Source organism: Neofelis nebulosa, chromosome 1 (genome assembly GCF_028018385.1).
Source record: "Neofelis nebulosa isolate mNeoNeb1 chromosome 1, mNeoNeb1.pri, whole genome shotgun sequence".
Lineage (NCBI taxonomy): Eukaryota > Metazoa > Chordata > Mammalia > Carnivora > Felidae > Neofelis > Neofelis nebulosa.
The window spans coordinates 122,480,053-122,497,347 of NC_080782.1; the positions used below are offsets into that span (position 1 = coordinate 122,480,053).

Sequence of the window (17,295 nt, forward strand, 5' to 3'; positions counted from 1 at the left end):
GCCCACTTGTTTGCACAGCAGCCTTTCCCTCGGCGGCCACCTTGAGTGGATAGCACCTTTCCATTGGCCTGTCCTGGGACTCCCATCCTGCTCAGCCACAGGCCACTCGACAGTGGGGGAAACACTCTTTCTCTAATTGGCATTGAAACTTACAGCCCTCCCTTTTCCTGTAGGTGGGGTTTCCATAGGAAAAAGCTGCTTCTCCGTTTCCCCAGCCCAGCAACTGTTTGGAAGTCAGATCCCCACATCCTGCTTTACTGGGTCAAGTCCCTCTTGGACCGGCTCTTTCTATCATTTACTGAAGAGGACAAATGGGTGCCCCTGTGTGGGGTCTCCCTTAGCAATTCCACTTCATCGGTGCCTGGACCTCTGAGATCTCTTCAGATGAACATGGCCTTGCCTGGGAATCCTGCTACTTCCATCATCATCTAATTATGGGACAAGGCTGTGACAACAGGTTTTGGAGAACGGGGCTAATCAAGCCCCCCAGGAAACACTGGAGGACTTGCCTACCCTTTGAAGAACTCTAGTGGTTTCTGAGTCTAGCCCACTCTGGCGGTAAGCATGATACAACTTCTGCCACTTCTGCTGGGGCTTTTGGGGCCAGGTAGCTACTTGTTCCTTCCAGGGGGTTGTCAGGAGGTGGCCACTCTCACTGTGAGATACCAAGTGTCAGAAGAAGTGCCGTCTGGCACAGTGATAGGCAAGCTGTCCCGGGAACTGGGTTGGGAGGAGAGGCATGGGCAAACGGGGACTGCTTTCCAGATCTTGCAGCTGCCTCAGGCGCTCCCCATCCGGGTGGATCCTGAGGACGGCCTGCTTAGCACAGGGAGGCGGCTGGACCGAGAGCAGCTTTGCCGGCAGCAGGATCCCTGCTTGGTTTCCTTTGACGTGCTTGCCACAGGGGATTTGGCTCTGATCCACGTAGAGATCCAGGTGTTGGACATCAATGACCATGAGCCACAGTTTCCTAAAGGCGAGCAGGAGCTGGAAATCTCTGAGAGTGCCTCTCTGCGCACCCGGATACCCTTGGACAGAGCTCTGGACCCAGACACTGGCCCCAACACCCTGCACTCCTACACGCTGTCTCCCAGTGAGCACTTTGCCCTGGATGTCATCGTGGGGCCTGATGAGACCAAACATGCGGAACTTGTGGTGGTGAAGGAGCTAGACAGGGAAATCCACTCATTTTTTGATCTGGTGCTAACTGCCTATGACAGTGGGAACCCCCCCAAGTCAGGCACCAGCTTGGTCAAGGTCAATGTCCTGGACTCCAATGACAACAGCCCTGTGTTTGCTGAGAGCTCACTAGCACTAGAAATTCAAGAAGATGCTGCCCCTGGTACTCTCCTCATAAACTTGACTGCCACGGACCCTGATCAAGGCCCCAATGGGGAGGTGGAGTTCTTCCTCAGTAAGCACGTGCCTCCAGAGGTGCTGGACACCTTCAGTATCGATGCAAAGACTGGCCAAGTGATTCTGCGTCAACCCCTAGACTACGAGAAGAATCCTGCATATGAGGTGGATGTCCAGGCAAGGGACTTGGGTCCCAATCCCATCCCAGCCCATTGCAAAGTACTCATCAAGGTTCTGGACGTCAATGACAATGCCCCAAGCATCCACATTACATGGGCCTCCCAGCCATCGCTGGTATCAGAGGCTCTTCCAAAGGATAGTTTCATTGCTCTCGTCATGGCAAATGACTTGGACTCAGGAAATAATGGTCTGGTCCACTGTTGGCTGAGCCAAGAACTGGGTCACTTTAGACTGAAAAGGACCAATGGCAATACATACATGCTACTAACCAACACCACACTGGACAGAGAGCAGTGGCCCAAATATACCCTCACTCTGTTGGCTCAGGACCAAGGACCCCAGCCCTTATCAGCCAGAAAACAGCTCAGCATTCACATCAGTGATGCCAATGACAATGCACCTGTGTTTGAGAAGAGCAGGTATGAGGTCTCTACTCGGGAGAACAACCTACCTTCTCTTCACCTCATTACCATCAAGGCTCATGATGCAGACTTGGGCATTAATGGAAAAATCTCATACCGTATCCAGGAATCCCCAGTTTCTCACTTGGTAGCTATTGATTCAGACACAGGAGAGGTTACTGCTCGGAGGTCACTGGACTATGAACACATGGCTGGTTTTGAGTTTCGTGTGATCGCAGAGGACTGGGGGCAGCCTCAACTTGCATCCAGCGTCTCTGTGTGGGTCAGCCTCTTGGATGTCAACGATAATGCCCCAGAGGTGATTCATCCTGTCCTCGTTGATGGAAAAGCCAGCCTCTCAGTGCTTGTAAATGCCTCCACAGGCCACCTTCTGGTACCTGTTGAAACTCCTAATGGCTTGGGTCCAGTGGGTGCTGATACAACACCACTGACAACCCACAGTTCCCGGCTGTTCCTTTTGACAACAATTGTAGCAAGAGATGCAGACTCAGGTGCAAATGGAGAGCTCCTCTACAGTATTAGGAGTGGAAATGAAGCCCGTCTCTTTGTTCTCAACCCCCACCTGGGGCAGTTGTTCATCAACATCACCAATGCCAGCAGTCTCGTTGGGAGTGAGTGGGAGCTGGAGATAGTGGTAGAAGACCGTGGCAGCCCCTCCTTGCAGACCCGAGCCCTGCTGAGCGTCTTGTTTGTCACCAGTGTGGACCACTTGAGGGACAGGGCCCGTGAGCCTGGGACCCTGAGCACATCGGTGCTGACAGTGATTTGCCTGGTCGTACTTCTGGCCATCTTTGGGTTGGTCTTGGCTCTGATCATGTCCATCTGCCGGACAGAGAAGAAGGACAGTGGGGTGTACAACTGTCGGGAGGCTAAGTCTACCTATCGCCACCAGCCCAAGAGGCCCCAGAAACACATTCAGAAGGCAGACATCCACCTTGTGCCTGTGCTCAGGGGTCAGGTGGATGAGCCCAGTGAAGTTGGACAGCCCCACCAGGATGCAGGCAAGGAAGGGACGATGGAAGCAGGCTGGGACCCCTGCCTACAGGCCCCCTTTCACCTCACTCCAACCCTGTACAGGACCCTGCGTAACCAAGGCAACCAGGGAGCACTGGCTGAGAGCCAAGAGGTGCTGCAGGACACTGTCAACCTCCTTTTCCACCATCCTAGGCAGAGGAACGCCTCCAGGGAGAACCTGAACATTCCTGAGTCCCAGCCTGTGATGGGCCAGCCACGCTCAAGGCCCCCGAAGGCTATGGGCAGCCCTGCAGGGAGGCTGCCAGGAGACGCAGGCAGCGAGGAGGCTCCACTGAGTCCACCGGCCTCCTCTGCAACCTTGAGGCGGCAGCGGAATCTCAATGGCAAAGTGACCCCTGAGAAAGAGACAGGTCCCCGTCAGATCCTACGGAGCCTGGTCCGGCTATCTGTGGCTGCCTTTGCAGAGCGGAACCCTGTGGAAGAACTCACGATGGATTCCCCTCCTGTTCAGGTACCTTGGGTGTGGGCAGCTCTCTCTGTGGTCACCCCTGGACCACCACATCAGACACCCCCATTACCCTCACATTCATCACATGCATTCCTTGGGCTCACTAGGGACTTTACGGTACATTGGATGCAGTGGGTCAGGGCACAGTTCTGAGGTCAACAGAATTTAGCTGTTGGGCACCTTACTTGCTATCTGAGTCTTTGTTTTCCTCTCTGTAAAGCAGAGATCATGGTAAGAGCATCTGTCTTGGAGAGCTGTCCTGAGGACTTAATTAGTTCTTATAAAAGCACTTACTTACGGTCTGTCAAGTAGACACACAGCAACAGGCATGCTTAAGAATACATGCTTTGGGTTCACACTGCCTGGGTTCAAATCCTGGCCCCACCTCTTCTTAGCTGAGAACCAAAGGAACATTACTCAGCTTCTCTGTTGTTGAAGACGTCTGCGTTAATTGTACCCATCTCCTAAATTTGCTTGAAGATGAAATGAGTGCACTTAAAGCCTAGAATAATGTCTGGCACATAGTGAGCACTCAGCAAATGGTTACGATTACTTCTGCAAAAGCTCTTCATCTCTTCTTATCTGGGCAACCTCCCCATGAAGCAGGCCAGCATGGGCATCATTGCCCCCGGGCTCAAAGGCTGCATGTGACTTGCCTAAGACTAGACTTTGCTGGCGAGGCCTGTAGAATGGGGCAGTGGAAACAATCTCAGAACTTGGGAGTCTGGCAGATCTGGGTTAAATTTCAGCATAGCGGCTTAGTAGCTGGGCAAACTTGGGCAAGTCTGTCAATATCAGAGCCCCCCTTTCCTCATCTATTAAATGGCAATTATGATGCCAAAATTACCCTGCGTCTACCTCCCAGGGGTTGAGGATCAAATGGGATAATGAAGGACAAATATCTAGCGACCAGGGATTTGCTAGACAAAAATGGGAAACCTTTTTCAGAGACTGTAACTTATCTCACACCCATATCTGTTCCTCTCCACTTCAGATAACTTTCCCTGTGCCAGGCTGCCCACTCAAGGCACACTTCTGTTTGGCCAGGCCATTGGCTCAGGTTTCCTGTGGAGCAAGGACACAGATTCCTTCCCCTACACCCTCCCCAGGAAGCCACCTGGCGAGAGCCCGGCTCCTCTCTTAGGAATCTTGCTCTGGGACCTATGTAGCCCCAGAGGTTGCCCAGAGCCATTCATTCGTTCGTTCATTCATTCATTCATTCATTCGTCAAATGCTTACTGAGGGAGCTTTTTGAGCCAAACACTGCGCTAGCAGAGATAGCAGAGAACAGGGACTGTGGTTGAACCCACCGGGATGATGGAAAGAAGGGTGCCCAGCTAGGATCAACTTGACAGAAAGAGGCAGCTTGCTTAATGCTCAGGTCTTTCCAGCAGCCACAGCAGAGCTAGATCTGGGATCAAATTGTAGCCTACTACTACAAATACTAACTGCTATGTAGTCCCTGTGAGCCTCATGTTCCACATCTGCAAAATGGGTGTAATGGTGGTATCTCATCCCTAGGGTTATTGTAAAAATTAAATGAGATTATACACCACCCCTACAGTTTTTAAGTGATTATCATAAGATCTATTAATAAATGAATTATAGGGGTGCCTGGCTGGCTCAGTTGGTAGAGCATGTGACTCTCGATGTTAGGGTTGTGTGTTCGAGCCCCATGCTGAATAGACAGATTACTTTATTTTATTTTATTTTTTTTTTAAATTTTAACGTTTATTTATTTTTGAGACAGAGAGAGAGAGAGAGACAGAGAGAGAGCATGAACAGGGGAGGGTCAGAGAAAGAGGGAGACACAGAATCTGAAACAGGCTCCAGGCTCTGAGCTGTCAGCACAGAGCCCGACGCGGGGCTCGAACTCACGGACCGTGAGATCGTGACCCGAGCGAAGTCGGACGCTTAACCGACTGAGCCACCCAGGCGCCCCTAGACAGATTACTTTAAAGAAAAGTAAATAAATGAATTATATATCTTCACTCATTTAATCCTTATAACTACAACCAACTGGGCCTCATTATTATTCCCTTTTGACCGCTGAGGAAACCGAGACTCAAAATGCTTAATTTCTCAAGGCCATCCAGTTGGAACTGGAACAGGGGCAGATTTAGAATTTGAATCCAAGTCTGACTGATTCCAGAGTCTGTGCTCTAACATTGAAGTGACTCTGAATGACAGCACTATGTTCAGGGCGTGGCAGTCGGGGACTGTCCCTGAAACATCAGCTAACCCTTGGAAGAGTGGCAGGTGCCTTAGCAGGGCTTCTGGGCCCGGGCAGAGAGGTGGGATCTGCCCTGAAGCAGGCAACTGGACACTGACTCTCCCAAGTCACAGTGAGACCCCAGCCCTTACCACCTCCTCTTCCAACTGTCCTCTGTGGTTTTGGCACTTTCTAGCTGGAGCTGCCCAGAGAGGCCAAGTGGGCCTTCTCAGGGAAAAGTGGGGGTAGGCCCAGGAGCCAGAGGCAGTGTTTCTAGGAGCAACAATCCTTACTCCTCACATTCTCTGAGCATTTAAAATTTTAAAACCATTGGATTAATCCTGACAACCCGGTGAAGAAGGCTGGGTGGGTATTTCCAGCTCCAACTTAGAAATGAGGGAACTGAGGTCTGAGTATGTCTAAAAACCTGCCTAACGTTACACATACTAGAAATGACCTTGAACTAGAACTCCACTTCCCAAGACTTGGTCTGTTGCCTTCTCTTTCACAAGTCCCTGCAGGGTCTGGTCCTGACATCTCATTCACCCCCTGCCCCACTGTCCAGCCTTTTTGAACCTCTACCGTCTCCTCTGGGCTCTCAGCTTGCCTTCTGTTCTCATTCTTACTCTTGCTGAATGAATGAATGAATGAATGATACATTTTGCTTTCTCCACAGCAGAGTCTTGCGGTCTGAGTGTTTGAATACTGCTAAAGGCATGGAAATAACACCTTCAGACAACGTTTATCAAAGTAATAATGAATTTATGGTCAGGAAATGCCCTTTTCACCCCCATCCCACAGATTCCAGCGGGAGCAGGTCACTGAGAATGAGAATGAGGGGATGGGCCCAGGGGGTCCCCATTCTCTCCCTCAGACACCCATGTCCTGTGGTGACAGGACAAAACAAGGAACCTGCCTGCACAGGTCCCTGCCTCCGTCACTGGTCACCATCCCCCATCTGATCACACAAACATCTGAAGCTGGAGGAAAGACTATAAAAAGAAAGCGCCGGCATTGAGGGAAACATCCGGCAAGGAAGTGTGCTGGGTCGGAATTGTGTGGAGTCAACAGATTTTTCCTGTCTTGCAGCAAATCTCCCAGCTGCTGTCCTTGCTGCATCAGGGCCAATTCCAGCCCAAACCAAACCACCGGGGAAATAAGTACTTGGCCAAGCCCAGCGGCGGCAGGTAAGCAGCACATGTACCCACAGGCTTCTCGAGCCCCCCACCGGCTCGCGTGCACCCCTGCGGCCTCTGTGATCTGAGGAGGGGTGAGCACATCCCAGACAGCAGTCCCCTGGGAGAGCACCGGACTGCATCCATCCCCCCATTCCAGGCAGCGTGGTCCCGGAGCAACTGTATTTATAGTATTTATAGGACCCAGAGTCTCTAAGGAAATGACTTCATCCCTGAGGCTCTATCTATCCCCTGATTGCAGAGGTGCTGGGCTAGGGCTTTAAATGTGTAACTTTCAGCTTTCTTTCTCTTGACCCTTAAACATAATATAAGGACTCCCCGGCTAAGGATATGGGTGTGTGGATGTGTTCTTTTGGACACTCCTAGAATTAAAGAGACCTCAAGGGGACATCTAATATAATTCTTTTTTGTTACGGATGTAGAAACTGGAGCTCTAAGTAGTTTGATCCGACCTCGCTGTGTTAAACTTGAGCAAGCCAGATAAATCCTCAGGGCCTCAGTTTCTAATCTGTAAAATGGAGGTCATCACACTTCCTTGCAGTGATGGGGTAAAGATTTACTGATCAGATTTACTCGAGGCCCACAGCCCAGTGACTGGCACACAGTAGGTGCATAACCAATGCTCAATCCTTTCCTCCTAAAGTGACTTTTCTCAAGGTCACATAACCAGTGAGTGGCAAAGCTGGGACCAGCTCAGGGCACCTGACTCCAGGTTCGGTGCTCTTGCCTTGACAACTCATACCTTCTTCTTTGCAAAGATGGTGGGAGGTGGTGGAGAGCACCACTGATTGTTTTTCTCATTTGCAAAATGGGAATAATAACAAGAGAACCCCTTACAGATGTGAAAAGTCTGAGAAGGTGCACATACCTTGCAAAACCTAAGGCCTGACTCCGAGTAATTGCTTAATAAACATTAGTTGTTGTCATCATTATTGCAAACTTGTCACCTCCCTGCTGATTGCTTCATGACAGCAGGAATGGTCACAGAAAAAAGGCAGAAAAGATGCCCAGACCTTAAAGCTCCTCAGGGAGCCTTCCCACCTGCTGGAATGTGGGGCGAGACCTGTCCTGCCATACTGAGGCAGTCCCGAGAAATAGCCTCCCCAAGTGGTAGGCAGGGTTTGCAGGAGGGAGAGGCCAGGATGGGGACAGCAGGAGTCAGATAGAGTCCAAGTGGCTTTTGGATTTCTCACCTTAGCTACATCTTCTGCTGCCCTGTTCTTCTGGTCTGGGATTTGGCTTCAAATAGGGAATATGGAATATTCAGTCACTTTGTCCACAAAGTATTTATTAAGCACCTACTTTGTACTTAAGCCAACCCTTGCTTTGAGCACTGGTGAGCGGGGAATGAGGTGGACAAAAATCTTTGCCCTCACTGGAGCTCATACTCAGATGGATGGAGGTGGATGGATAGATGGATGGATGGGTGACTGCATTGTCTCAACCAAAGTTACTCTGCTCCTACTTTGGGCCAGGCATTGCAAAGGAGTGGGAGGGACAATGGTGAGTAATGATATCAACGCATTCATTGTTATTTCTATTTGCTGAGTGCTTGCAAGGCATCAGGCACTGCACTGATTTCTTTACATACAATGTCTCATTTTACCCTCACATGACCCTTGAGGTGGGGGTTATTATCCCCATTTTAGAGATGAGGCAACAGAGTCAGAGTAGTAGCGCGAGGCCTGGGACCAAGTTATCCAGTTCGTCTGACTCTGAAGGCCGAGCTGTGTATCCAGTTCCTTATGTGAAGGAATGAATGCTGGCATGAATAGAAGAATGTTCATGAACAGGAATGAATGAATCTATGTGTGAATTTCCTCACTCATGGACTGGTTGGCTTCCTTTGTAGGAGCACAGTCCCAGACACAGATGGCCCAGGTGCCAGGGCTGGTAGCCAGGCAGAACCAGACCAGGAGGAAGGGCCCCTGGATTCTGAAGATGATCTCTCTGTGAAGCAGCTGCTAGAAGAAGAGCTGTCAAACCTGTTGGACCCCCACACAGGTAAGGAACTCCTCAGGATCACTCTGACCTTGCTTCTGCCTCCAAGGTCACCTTGCATGCCCTCCATGGGAGAACACAGACATTCTGTTTCTGGGCAGGAATATCAGCAGCATTTAACTTTCCCTAAAGCTTCAGGCAATCTTCATTTGTTTAAAGACAAGATGCTACTTTGATTATTCATTTTAAAAATCATATTAATAGCAAATGAGCTCTTGGTATGTGCCAGGTACTGGGGAGTGTCTCATATACATTATCACATTTAATCTTCCAGTCTTTGGAGGCAGATGTTATGAGCTCCAATTTAGAGATAAGCAAACTGAGGCTCAGAGAGGCACCGCAGCCTGCCTAGAGTCACTTAGCTCATCAATGACGGAAAGGGAACCAACCTGGGCCTGCATGCCATCAAGGAGACCTCCCCTTACTTCCTAAACCACTCATTTGTGTTTCTTTGGTGGGCTTAAATATCCTTTGACCCTGAGAACTGAGTCAAATCTTTAATGTGTTAATATTTCTAATTGAAACAAAAATCACATTTTCTAGAGAAACAATTAGTTTTGATATTAAGTACATAATCTGGTGCTAGCTGGACATTGGTTAGCCTCCTTTAGGTAACATAGCATACCTCTGTACATCCCTACGCTGTGGTTTTCGGTTTCTGTGGTTAATAATGTTTCTCAGCTGCACGTATCCTATGTGCTCCATTTGGCTGTAAACACATCGAAGTCATGGCAAGGACTATAGCTAACAGGCGCACCTGGGTGGTTCAGTCGGGCGAGTGTTGGACTTCAGCTCATGATCTCATGGTTCATGGGTTTGAGCCCCATGTCGGGCTCTGTGCTGACAGCTCAGAGCCTGAAGCCTGGTACAAATTCTGTGTCTCCCTCTTTCTCTGCCCCTCCCCCACTCATGCTCTGTCTCTGTCTCAAAAATAAATAAAAGCATTTTAAAAAATCTTAAAAAATTGGGGCGCCTGGGTGGCGCAGTCGGTTAAGCGTCCGACTTCAGCCAGGTCACGATATTGCGGTCCGTGAGTTCGAGCCCCGCGTCAGGCTCTGGGCTGATGGCTCGGACCCTGGAGCCTGTTTCCGATTCTGTGTCTCCCTTTCTCTCTGCCCCTCCCCGGTTCATGCTTTGTCTCTCTCTGTCCCAAAAATAAATAAAAAAACGTTTAAAAAAAAAATAAATAAATAAAAATAAATAAAAATAAAAAATCTTAAAAAATAAACATGGGGAAAAAAATCTTTACAAAAGTATAGTTAAAATTTATGGAGAGCTTTCTATGTACCAGTCCCTGTTCTGTGCTCCTCACGAGAAAAATCTTACAAGATAGAACATCTTAAGAGAAACTATTCGTTATCACCATTTCATAAAGGAAAAAACTGAGGGGTGAGAGTGTTTAATAATTTTCCCAAGGTTGTGCAGAAAATGGTTACTAACACTGGCAATGTGGCTCTAAATTAAAATTAAGGAAAGTTAAATCTAATTAAAATTAAGCTAAATGAAAAATTCAGTTCTTCAGTTATAGCAGCCACATTTCAAGTGCTCACTAGCCACTTGTGGTTAGTGCATATTGCTTTGGGCAGCATACATACAGAAAGTTTTGTAGGACAGCATTGTCTAGAATCTACAACCATGAGGTCCAATATGGTAGCCACTAGCCACATTTGAAAAAGGCTAGTCGGAATCAATTTGGGTTATATGGGGGCCTGTACCTGGCTCAGTGGGAAGAGCATGCAACTCCTGATCTCGGGGTTGTGAGTTTGAGCCCCATGTTGGGCACAGAGATTACTTTAAAGAAAAAAGAATCAGACATCTTTAAAAAAACAAAAACAAAAACAAAACCTGGAGCGCCTGAGCCGGCTCAGTCAGTAGAGCATCTGACTCTTGATCTCTGGTGGTAACTTCTAGTCCCGTGTTGGGCATAGAGCTTACTTAAAATAAATAAATAAATAAATAAATAAATAAATAAATAAATAAATAAATAAAAATGTATTTTAAAAAGTGTAACTTATTATTTTTTTAAAAAGGATGTGATAGGGGCGCCTGGGTGGCTCAGTCGGTTGAGCGTCCGTCCAACTTCAGCTCAGGTCACGATCTCGCGGTCTGTGAGTTTGAGCTCCGCGTCGGGCTCTGGGCTGATGGCTCAGAGCCTGGAGCCTGCTTCCGATTCTGTGTCTCCCTCTCTCTCTGCCCCTCCCCCGTTCATGCTCTGTCTCTGTCTGTCTCAAAAATAAATAAATGTTAAAAAAAAAAAATTAAAAAAAATAAAAAGGATGTGATAAACATATAAAACACACTTCAGATTTTGAAGACTTAGTATGAAAAAACTAAAATATCTCATTAATTAAAAAAATTACATGATAAAATGATATTAATTACAAAAATGTTTTACAAATCAATTTCATCTTTCCTTTTGACTTTTTTAACATGGCTCCTAGAAAATTTAAAATGACCTCTATGGCTCGCATGAATCTCTACTGGCCAGCTCTGGGCTGGAACCTGTGGGCATTGCTGCCACACGGTCCTGCTTCTCCACAGCACAGAGGGCAAAGAGCACAGGAGCACTGTAAGAAGTAGGGGGGGTGGTGACGAGGGCAGCAAGGATAGAAAAGCCTGTGCTGCTCACAGGGCAGGGCTGAGAAGGGGTGAGCTTGCTGACCCCAGAAGTCTGGGGAGCACCCTTCTGATGATATGATAAGGACAATATTTAACTGGTCACACGAGCTCACTGAATGCTCCCAGCAACCTGACAAGATGAGTCCTACTATTTCACCACTTTATGAGAGAAAAAGGAGGCTCAGAGAGGTTACAGGATTTTCCCAAGGTCACACTGCTCATAAATGGCAGAGGTGGGAAATCAAGCCCAGGCCAGCCCAGCGTCTACCTGCCTCGGGGTGGATTCACCACTGCTTTTCAGCCATTCTTATACACTCCAGTGATTTTCTCATTCCAAGCCTCATTCCTTCTGAAGCTCTCTGACCCTGGTACAAAAGCCTGATTCTATAACACCAAAAAAGTTTCAACCTTATTACCAGAGTCTCAGGGAACTAAGGTTTACATTTCCCAAATGCCCAGGTTAATATTTATGTTCACTGAGTCATTCAAGAGATGCTTACTAAGTCCCAGGCAGGGGCTGGACCAGTGGGGAAGAGGTCTGAACCTGACAAGGCAAGACTAAGACTCATTTATCAATATAAACAGTGATTAACTGTATTTTGGAATAACTTTTCCAAATTACAAAAGTAATATTTGGTTAAGGTAGGAAAATGTAGGCAAACAAAAAGAGAATAAATCACTTCTGCCTAGGGGTAACTCCAGTTAACATTTTGACATATCTCCTTCCAGTCTTTTATTATATGCATAGATTCTAAAGCAGCTCACCTGAAGCAAACATTAAATACACACTAAAGTGGATGTTGTACCTTTTTTTTTACTAAACACAGTTGCTTAACCATAAGACTTATACTTTTTTTCCTTTGACTTGGCCTCTACCATTGGGCCCAGGGCTAGTTTTCTTTTTTTTTTTTCTTAAGTTTTTATTTATTTCTAATAGAGACAGAGACAGTGTGAGCAGGGGAGGGGCAGAGAGAGAGGGAGAGAGAGTCCCAAGCAGGATCTGCGCTGCCAGCACTGAGCCCGATGCAGGGCTTGAACACACAAAACTGTAAGATCATGACCTGAGCCAAAACCAAGGGTCAGACACTTAACTGACTGAGCCACCCAGGTGCCCCCAGGGTTATTTTTTTGAGATAGTATTTTTGTTCAAGAGATGTGAAAAGGAAAAGCGTGATGGTGGCATTAGGGATCTAGGGGACAGTTTTTCACTGTCCCTTTCCTGGGACAGCCCTTAGGCAGACAGCCCTTTCCCAGCCTCGAGGCCAGGGTTTCCTGCAGCTTGAGAAGTAATGTTTGAGGAGTTTAGGGCATGCTGACAGTACAGACCTTAGCAGGCCTGGGGATTCCAGAGGCCACAGGGGGGCACCCGGAGCACCCAGGGGGATAAGGGGCCGGCTCCTCAGACAGTGGGTGGGTGGTACAGTCACATGAGGCTTCGAAGTCATCAGATTTGGTATCAAACCTTGGTTTGGTTGCCTAGTAGATGTATGATTCAACTTCCTGGAACTTGAGTTTCCTCATCCATAAAATGGCATAGCACTCTTAACTTCAAAGGTATGTGCAGAGGTTAAATGAGAGAATTATATAAATTGCTTGGCACGAAAGAACTTAAGAAGTGGTCACTATTGTTATGAACACAGGCAGATGGCAGGACCAAGTCAGGAACTCCAGCCTCGGCTAAGAAGAGGGATGTCCCCTCCTGCCCCCCCACCCCCTCACCCCCCCCACCCCACCCCCACCCCACCCCCTGGCAATGCCATCTTCACCTACTAGTGCCCTGAGGGAGCGAGGATCCCGACTACCCGGGTAGACGGAAGACACCCAGCCTGAAACACACCAGGCCCAGGAAATTCTTCAGGAAAGGGTCAATTTCTAATTCAAGGTCTTCTTCCTCCTCCTGCCTCCTCCCTACTCACCTCGTGTGGGTACTTCAGTCAGCAGCCTTCCTGCCCAGCAAGCTTCCCTGTCAGGGCCTCTTCCTTCCCGTCCCGCTCTGGCCTCCCCGTCTGTCCCCCGCCATTTCCCTTCCCTCCTTTGTCCACTGCCCTTGCCCTGCCCACAGCCCCACCCTGGCCTGCCTGGCCCTTCCCTGGGCCCAGCCCTCACTGTGTCCCCTCCTTCCCATGCAGGCTTGGCCCTGGACCGGCTGAGCGTCCCTGATCCGGCCTGGATGGCGAGGCTCTCTTTGCCCCTCACCACGAACTACCGTGACAACGTGTTCTCACCAGACGCTCCGGCCATGGAGGAGCCGAGGACCTTTCAGACGTTCGGCAAGGCGACGGGGCCTGAGCTGAGCCTGACAGGCACGCAGCTGGCCAGCACCTTTGTCTCGGAGATGAGCTCACTGTTGGAAATGCTGCTCGAACAACGCTCCAGCGTGCCTGTGGAGGCTGCCTCCGAGGTGCTGCGGAGGCTCTCTGTCTGCGGGAGAACCCTCAGTCTGGACCTGGCCACCAGCGGGGCCTCGGGCACAGAAGGACAGGGGGGCCCAGGTGGAAAGAAGGGGGCTGAGGGCAGGACTGGCAGCAGCAGCAGCAGCAGGGGGCTGTGGATCCAGGAACCAGGGATGTTAGGGAGCCCAGGCACTAAGGATCCTGGGACACGAGCTGCTTTCTAAAATCTTTGAATTCACTGTTGAGAGGTGGCCCAAGAACTTTAGGGCGACCTATGCTGCCCCACAGAGGAGGCAGGGGAGCCACAACTAACATCTGACTGACCAAAGCAGCCCCTTGTGAAGGGCTGGCTCTGCCTGTGAACTTTTTGGAGTGAATTTTTTGGCTGAAATGAGTGTTTGCTGGCAAAACACATGTAGAGCACAGAGGGTCAGGCCTCCTGTGGAACAGATGCCAAGGAGTGTCAGAAGCAGGAAAGGATGGCCTCATCGCATAGTTGGGGGTGGGGTGCTGGTCCTGGGGTGCCAGGCAAAGCTCTCTGACCTACTAATAAAGGAAAAGCACTGGCTCATTCTCCTGTTTGCACCTGTCAAGAGGGGGCAGGGGAAGGGTAGCAGAGTGAGGTGTCCTTGTTGCCCATTTCCTGGCAAGATGGTATGCTGGACGTGGACAGGAATAGGGCACATTAGTACACAGTGCTAGGTACACAATGATGAACACGTGTGCTCTTGACCCTACTTCCCTATTGCTACCTTATCAAATAATCTGCTTCTCAGCTGGAAAATTAGGGCTAAGAAAAGCATGACTATTTATAGAGCATTTATGTGAGCCAGTAAAGCCCTGGGCTTTACGCTAGGATTTAGTTTAATTTCCCAACAACCTTGGGAGGGAGGTGTTATTATCCCCATTCCACAGGCAAGGACGTGAGGCTTGAAGAAGCAGAGTGTCTTGCCCAAGATCAAGAGTGGAGGCAGAAGCAAGCTTTGGAACTAGTCTTGAACACCAAAACCTCTGCCCTCCACTTTGACACTACACTGCCAGCCAAGGAGAGGGAAGGAAAAGGCCCCACAGCTGAGCTCCTGCCAGGTGTGGACTTACCTGAGTTCCCCTCATGAAACACTGTTGAAAAGAACGTTTCTAAAGCTGCTCAGGCCTCCACAGCTCTGCATTTCTGAGCACAGAACAAGAGGGACTTGGATCTAATCTGACACGGGCCTGAGCTTCTGCAGGCTCCTGTGCCTTCCCAGCGATTAGCCCTTCAGGTACAGACGTCATCCTTGCAGACGCACCGTTCATGGGTAAATCTTCCTCTGTCACAGCAGGTTTGGGCCTGTGAATTCAGGCCCTAGAGAACAGTGTATGAACTGGGTCTATGAAATCGATACTGACAGCAGCAAAACTTCCAGGGCAGGAGGGAGCAAAGAAATAGCAAATATTTTTCCAAGTCTTAGCCTTATAATTTTCCTGGAAATTTCCAAGCAGTCAGTCAGCTAGCCATTCAGCTTCTCGGTAGCATGGGGCCCTCCTGGACACTACAGGCAAAAATTTCTCTCTGTGCTCCCCCTTTCGTTCTCTGTTGGAGGCCAGTACTTACGTTCATTGTCCACAGTAACGGGCCAATCATACTCCCAGCCAGGGATAATGAAAATCATATATATTTGGAATCCAATGTGGCACCCTTATCCAGTTATTCCATTTTACAGATGAGGAAAATGAGGCCCCCAAAAGTTAAGTGCCCCAAGAGCAGGGTCTCTGGGTGTGTGTCACCTCACTTCAGGCCCAAGTGATCTCCTTATAAGATCTGTGAGTTTTAAGCTGTTGGGTTCCCCAAGTAAATGAGAGACGCCAGGGGAAACTAAGCAGACAGGGTCTCGAGCCTGACCAGCCAGGTGACTGGCACAAAGCAACAATGGATGTATACTTAACTTGTTGAATGAATGAGTAAATAAATGGATAAATCAGTGCTTCAGAGTTTCCTTTTATCTGTATTGGAGCTGCAGGTAAGACGTCATTACAAAGAAAGAAAGAAAACTTCCATTATGGGAAATCAAAGTCTGAAAACCACAGAACTAGAGTAAACTACGCTGACCGCCACTCTCCACCCACAATTACTAGTGGATTTTTGATGCAGAGCTCATGTTGGGAGGGTGGAGAAAAGAAGAGATGGGGGAAGAGCCAACCTAAGAAACCCGGAGCCAAATTAATTAATTAAAAAGAAAGCTGGAACTGTGGCCGTCAACTGGATCACTGGATGCCCTTGATCACTGCTTCACTCTAGTTCAAAAATCCCTAATCTGTAGCTCTTGGACCTTGAGAATACTAGGCAAAGCCTTGTGTATAGGTGTTTTTCTAGGCAGAAGATGCAAAGTCCTCATCAGATTCCCAAAGTAACAAGTAACCTATGAAAGGTTATACTGCACCTTGTCTAAATCACTCCCTAAACCTCCACAAACACAAGCAATTTTACTCGTAAGGAGCCAGAACATTTTATAGCCAAGAAAAAAGCAAGACACTTCTGATCTGCACAAAGCTGCACGGCGGGCTTGTGGCAGGGCTAGGATTTGGATCTGGAATTTGTGTGATGTTCTTTCTAACAAATCAACAGTTCTTAACCTGGAGTCCATGGTCGGGCTTCAAGATCTATAAATCTGCTAAAGTGCATGCAAAATTGAAGGGCTGCATACTTTTGTATGGGAAGGAGTCAGTGCTTTTGCCACATTTTCAAAGGGGGTCTGGGGCCTCAATAAGATTAAGGACCACTGTGATCCTCTCTGTTGGTCCTCGGCTCTGCCTTCTCCGCAGACCCTAAGGAATTCATGGGTAGAGCTGTTTCTGTTCTGAGGCAACTGATCTCTGGTCAGAGTGGGGATGTATGTAGCTGCTCTCGTCTGCAGCATGCAACCAACTCCTAGCATGGGAACACCCAGCACTTTCCCATGAACAGGCTGAGTGACACAGTGTGTATGGTGACAAAATTGAGCATGCTGAGCAAAAAGGTTACGGAAACTTCTTCGCATCAGCCAAAATGTCAAAGCTGAGACTTCGGACATGCTCAGAACAGTTTTCACCAAGATGGGCTCAATCCCCTGGGATATCGAGGGAGCAGGCAAGCCAGCAAGCACTCAGTTAAATGTCGTCTCAATTTGGAAAGCGCAGAGGGACTTTTTTTTTTTTTTTTAATCAACAGTCAGCCGGTTCTCCAGCACGAGGAGTGTGATGCAGTGCTCACTTGGAGCCTGGGGGCAGCTCAGAGATTGACAGGCAGCCTCCTTGTCTGTCACCCAACTTCAGCTTGGCAGCTCACTGACCCTACCTCTCCTCTGGCTAAAACAAGAGTGAGATGGCAACCAATACCCATGGGACTCCGGAGAGAACCATATCCCAAAAGGAAGACAGGAGGGGGAGGGAGGTGTTTTAGCACGGGCTCGGCCTG

At 48.8% G+C, this 17,295-nt stretch overlaps 1 protein-coding gene across 1 annotated transcript; it reads left to right on the top strand.

Moving 5' to 3' along the window:
* Window positions 1-564: 564 nt before the first annotated feature.
* Window positions 565-15,826, top strand: PCDH12 (protocadherin 12). The gene is made up of 4 exons (XM_058733344.1): window positions 565-3,444; window positions 6,743-6,840; window positions 8,702-8,853; window positions 13,599-15,826. The coding sequence occupies exons 1-4, from the start codon at window positions 565-567 to the stop codon at window positions 14,084-14,086; spliced, it is 3,618 nt and encodes a 1,205-aa protein (XP_058589327.1). The 3' UTR covers window positions 14,087-15,826.
* The last annotated feature ends 1,469 nt before the right edge of the window (window positions 15,827-17,295 follow it).

What these genes read in the sequence shown, in the direction of transcription:
- PCDH12 (XM_058733344.1), top strand. Translation starts at nt 565, where the DNA reads ATGATACAACTTCTGCCACTTCTGCTGGGGCTTTTGGGGCCAGGTAGC. An exon ending in TGGATTCCCCTCCTGTTCAG is followed by an intron (nt 3,445 to 6,742) that starts GTACCTTGGGTG and finishes CCTGTCTTGCAG; the next exon opens with CAAATCTCCCAGCTGCTGTC. An exon ending in CCTGTTGGACCCCCACACAG is followed by an intron (nt 8,854 to 13,598) that starts GTAAGGAACTCC and finishes CTTCCCATGCAG; the next exon opens with GCTTGGCCCTGGACCGGCTG.